The sequence below is a fragment of the Hippocampus comes genome, unplaced genomic scaffold (genome assembly GCF_001891065.2).
Source record: "Hippocampus comes isolate QL1 unplaced genomic scaffold, H_comes_QL1_v1.1 scaffold119, whole genome shotgun sequence".
NCBI lineage: Eukaryota > Metazoa > Chordata > Actinopteri > Syngnathiformes > Syngnathidae > Hippocampus > Hippocampus comes.
In genome coordinates, this window is record NW_017805494.1 from 89,869 (window position 1) to 95,868 (window position 6,000).

General features: G+C 41.7%; 1 protein-coding gene across 1 annotated transcript in view; it reads left to right on the forward strand.

The window, feature by feature from the left end:
• The window catches only part of opcml (opioid binding protein/cell adhesion molecule-like), a 168,885-nt gene that overhangs the window by 74,058 nt on the left and 88,827 nt on the right, over positions 1 to 6,000 (forward strand). Inside the window, exon 3 of the mRNA XM_019876222.1 lies at positions 463 to 588. Coding sequence (XP_019731781.1) covers positions 463 to 588 — 126 coding nt within the window. The remainder of the gene's footprint in view (positions 1 to 462; positions 589 to 6,000) is intronic.

Genomic DNA, 6,000 nt, shown 5'->3' on the forward strand with positions numbered 1-6,000 from the left:
AAACCCCCGCCTCACACAGGTAGCATGTCGGATATAGCAACAGTGCTACTGTGGCGATCTCAGAATATTCAGCCATAAATTTCATCCAGTTGTCTCAAACGTACTTTTAAGGCCGCCGTCATTTGCGATCTCCAGCAGTTTTTTTACTCTTTTGCGAGCTCTGGCATTTTGTTTTTAGCGTAATCGGTCACGTGACGGAGAAGTGTGGCTTGACGTTTGTCAAGCGTGACACAGACGGATGTAACGGAGAATCCGGTAATTTTTCAAAATAAAACATCTTTCGTCTTCCGAAATAAATAAAACGGAATTAAGGCAAGTTCTTTCTGTGCGGCCCGGTACCAAATGCCCTGCGGACCGGTACCGGTCCGCGGACCGGCGGTTGGGGACCCCTGGGTTAGAGTACCCATCGCTCACATGCCATTTCTTTCGTAGTCAGTCATAATTTGCCATTTCTCTTTTCAGTACCTGCCAGGATCACTAATATATCGAAGGACATCACAGTAAATGAAGGCAGCAACGTCAATCTGATGTGCTTTGCGATGGGTCGGCCAGAGGCGAGCATCACATGGAGACATCACTCCCCAAGAGGTAAGATGGCATTCACAAATACATTATTTGTACTTAAGTTGTAATGTTTTCCACACTCACTTAGGTGATACAGGCAGGTAACTAAAGATGTATCCTAATGAGGCTTGGGCATCTATGAACAAGAATCGAATGGACCCAAGACTAATATTACGGTTCTCTCAGAATCGTTCAGATTTTAAAATGTCAGTGCTGAATTTCTAGTTAGCCGCGCGGAAGAAGCATGAACAAAGAAGGACCTGTCTGTGTGTGGTGCAGGCCCCTCCCACTAACAAAGTCACGGCACAGGTGCATGGCAGCTTGGCGGGGCTCGTACCCGCCGTCCTCTCCTCTTTCCAATCGGCGCCGTCGCCCAATCCCTATCAGGCGCCCAAACGGCACACGCAGGCCGCAGCGGCGACTCAGGGCGTACGCTGGGCCCTTCCCGCAGATATCCCCATCTGTGGCATCTGCCGAGACCCCGCGATGGTGGCGGTCGCCCTCCGCGGGGTCTGACATTAGAATCGGGTAGATCTAATGACAACATTGAGCCAACAAGTTAAACTGGAAGTAAAGCAGTGAGTCAAAACACAAATGCAAAAGACAACTATTTTGCTCGGATTTGGGCAAAGCACAGCCCAGGGGCCACATCGGCCCGCCTGCAATCTCTGTCCCGCCCTCACAGTGACCATGAAGTCAAAATGTAAAATATGTGGCGCTTAGTTTGAAACTTGTGCTTTTATTTTATGTGCACACTTGCACGCTTGTACACATCTATGACTTGTGCCTGCAGCGCTGCCAATTTAGCGATGTTTTCCCATTATTTAGCAATTTTTCCAACCACTCAGCAACAAATTTTCCAAAAAAGAGACCATCAAAAATGACTGCAGTGGTCTTAATGTTCACAACGTTCTTACTTCCTGCACAGTGGGGCAAGAGGACCAAGAAGATTTGGCCTGCATACAAAGTTACCATTTCATATAAATGTCAAGATTATTTTTAGTCATCACACGATCATTATACATCGCTGTCAATAATATTTTAGATTCATTATATTATATTTGGGAGTCATGATGAGGAATCGCTCATATCAGCTGACTGTTCATGCAGAAAATTGTTATTTTTAAAGTGTAACGATGCAATTTTAATGAACGCTTATAGTTTTGTTTAGTTTGCATTTCCAAATAATAACACATACCATATTTACGTATGTAGCAATTTATTGAAACAAGCTTTTTCTGAATCCATGAAAAATATACACAAAGCTGAAGTTAGCATGTTGACTTGGCAAACGTTCCAGTTTCTCATGTGGCCCTTTTGCAAAATCACTTGCCCATCCCTGATTTGTCTTGTAGCATATACAGCATTCACATCCATTTATAGGCTATACATACACAGCACATCAAGTGCTTGCATTCGATACATTTCCTTGCTTGCCCCTCAAATGCAGCTTTGTGTTTGTCATCTATATTTTTTCTTCCTGAAGAAAAGCAACACTAAGTTAGCCCACCGATCGATGTTTCGTAGCATGCTCCAAGTAACTGCTATATTATTGTATTTTCACGAGGTTCTCAAAAATAAAGCACTCGTGGAAAATCAGTACACTAGTTAAAACAGCCCTTTGAGTCACTCATAGTAACAGTAAAAAGTTTTGGTTTTGTTTTTTTTAAAGAATTGGAATCAAGAATCATAAGGAATGGGAATCGGAACCAAAATCATCCACATTGAAACAATACCCAACCATAATCTTAATTTAAAAATAATCTACTATCAATGGTTCAAATCCATGCTGAGCATTGAGTCAGAGTATATTTTCAGATATATTTTATATATTATATAAGACGGAAACATCTCTGTAACTATGGGGTGGTCGTAACACGAACCAAAGCTTTGTGGCCAGTTGCATGGCCTTTCCGCTAATCCTGTATGCCAATTTCCTTGAGCACACTGCAGAAGCTGAAGCCATGCCCAGCGTCAATCTTTTTTTTTTTTTTAAACCCTTTCTCAATTAATGCTTTTTTTCACCATGTCCAGTGATGAAAGTCCTCCTGATTTTCCCGGAATTCCGGATTTTCAAATTTTCATGAAAGTTCCTCTGGAAAATTGAGGAAAAATTGCCTAAAATTAATCCGGATATTATTTGACAACAGTGAACGAACACGCGTTTGAGTTCGTTGTTTTGCTTGTAGTAATACCACTTGAGCAAAGCGCACCTCAGCATTTGATAGTCCACTGCTCTCTGCTGTGTGTGCGTCAGTGCAAACATGTACGTACGCACGCGTCTTTTGGTTTCAACCCATCAGCGCCGACGCAACCGACGGCACAGATCAAAGAAGCTTTGCTCTACGACAACAGCAAAGATAGCAAAGACGACATGACGCTCGAGGTCGGACGGGACACCTTTTTCTGCTAATCTGTGTGTTTCCCTTTTTGTCCAAATTTTGCTTTCATGAGCGTAGCCATGTTGAGGCACTAACATGAGTAACAGTAACACCCCTCCCTTTGCATTCTCATGGCCTCGCCATATCTCAAAGATTTCGAAATTTCGGCGAGAACGGAAGCCACAAAGGCTGCACGTGTGCACACAAAAGGCAGATTAATCATTGAATGTCGAGTATTTGAATACCGTTTTGTGTAAACTAATTCATGCGTGATCGGCCAGGTACGGCCCCAGCGCAATGTCGCAAACAGGTCGACAGGCAAGCTGACATATGCACAATAGTCGTCAGTTAAATCATTTTCTATATATCAAAATATTTTCCGGAATTTTCAGGAAAGTCCCCTTTCATCTCTGCATGTCTAATACCTACACGATATACAGTATATCGGGTGCATGGATTTGTCACCACCCTAATACTAGACAAGAGGAGCTCTCCTCTACCTCTGATTTGCGAGCAGCTGTTGGATGGACTCCTACTTTTGGTGGATTTACTCCTTTGATTTGCTATAGTGTGAAAACACTTATGTAAAGTACAGCAAAGTCCCCAACCCTGGGGCCGTGGGCCCGTAGCGGTCCGTGGGTCATTTGGTACCGGGCCATGCAGAAAGAATACAAACTTACATTACTTTCGTTTTATTTATTTTTGAATCGGAAAGATGTTTTGTTTTGAAAAATTGCTGGATTCTCTGTTACATTCGTCTACAGTATGTCACTGTTGACGCGGTCACCTGATAGGTTACCGCTAAAATGAAACCCCGCAGCTCGCAAAATGAGTAAAAAACAAATGTCTTTGGAAAGTTTCTTTGGGAAGGGGAAAGGCCCAGCCAGGAGACAGAAGGGGAGCCTCCGACTTCCAAAAAAAGAAGGCTACATTTAATAGACACTGTTTGGAGTCCTACTTAAAATACGGATTTATCTCAATGGGAGATTCCCATGCACCAAGCCCACTCTGCATAATAATGGTGAGTCGTATTTTTCATGCACTTTGTATTTGCGATGTACCTTAATTTGAAGGCACGTTTAAACGTTACCATAGGACAGATATGTTTGTGTTTATTATTATGGTTAGAAACACCACAGTTTTCATGCAGGTCATATTACTTTGTTGTATTTATCCGGCCTTGAAGGCCGGTCCCGAAAATGTTGTCTGACATTAAACCGGTCCGCGGGCAAAAAAGGTTGGGGACCGCTGACGGACAGTATGCGCACATTCTGATTGTAGGGTGGGTTTAAAAAAAAATCTGAATTATTTAAGCCATGCAAATGTCAGCAATAATTATAAAACTTCAGAAAGCAGTTATGTCAAACACAGTTGCTGCAGAATTAGCTTTGTGTGAAAGTGATCCTCCTACACAATGCCTGTGAAAAACTGTGTTCCACATTAAACAGTTCTGACACTTGTTCATATAATTTTCAGGGTGAGGAATAAACAGTGACGAGAAGCAGAATATAAACAAATCATGACATTACTTGTCGTGAAGAGTGCCAAGTTTTAACCTATTAATGAGGCCTATTGATGAGGGCATTCATACACAAAAGGGAATGAGGGGTTTTGAGTGTATAGGATTGAAAGTGGTCGCGTTGTATAAAATGCAGCCTTGCATGGATACAAGCCTAATCAATCGTGATTTGGCTGGCGACCTCAGTTGGTTTGCTTGGGTCTATTGTGCTGGGACCTTCCAGCCCTGAAGTAGTGCTTGTGAATTTGAATATGTGAGCTATCCTGTTCTAATTGTGTCAGCTCTGCACTACCCACTGAGTATAGTCGTATTAGTCATGAACTGAGCTGATGTTCAGGCTTCGTCATGAATTCTTCATTTATCTGTTCCCATTATCTCCACAGCCCACTGGTTCTCTACCTCATCTTCCTCAATCTTGTCATCGCTGTTACCCAATATTATGTAATCGCTTCCCAAAAAAAAAAGACCACTTAATTAACCCAGGATCAACCCAAGGGCGCCAACAGACAGACAGACAGAGAGACAAACACTGTGGATGGATGGATGGATGCGATTAGATTGTCACAGCAGCAGTATTCAAAATTACATCAAAATAATAGCAAACAACAAAGTTGAAAGAAACAAACATACAAACAAACAAAAAAACAAAAGCAGCATTTGAATGGGCCCACAGGAAAATTGACATCAAATTTAAGGAATAAAAGGGGACAGATTCCAGATTCAAGATCTTGCCTGTTGGTCCATGGCAAGTATAAATATAGTCCTAGCCATACAACAATGTATCTTAATGACAGACAGACACACACACACACACACACAGATATATATATATATATATATATATATATATATATATAAGAGAGAGAGAGAGAGAGAGAGAGAGAGAGAGAGAGAGAGAGAGAGATAAAACATACCTAGTGTGTATTTATTTGCTGCTGTACACAGCAAAATTCTCCATTGTAAGACAATAACGGTTTTTTTTATCTTACATGCAAAAAAGACAATCTACACTTTGTATGCATGGTCATGCACGTTGAAGTCAGTTTAGACACCGACTACAGTTAGGAGCCATAAATGTCAAGTTTTGGTTTGGGACCAACAGGTGGCACTGTAGGGCTCTCCCTGCAGCTGCACACCTGTTGGTCGTTATGTCGTTAGCCATTTAAAAGGACTCCCTGCACGACCACTCAGTGTCGGGTCATTGTTGCTGTTTGCTACTGTCATGTTATTTCTGGTCACGTTTCTGTTGTTGATAGTTTTTTGCTTCAGTCATGGTTTTGTTTGATACTTTGGATTCGTTTTGCTTTCAGGACTTTGTTTAGGATTTCGGTTTCTCTATGTTTTAATACAATCTGTCAAGTACACCCTGCTCCTCCCTCTTGCCTGCTTTTTGGGGTCCACCACCACCTCGCAAAACATGACAATAAATACTGCATAAGTAACAGTGCATTGTGTTAATATGCAATATTGATTGTACATGACAAATCTGATTACGTTATTGCATACAGATATATATATATATATATATATATATAT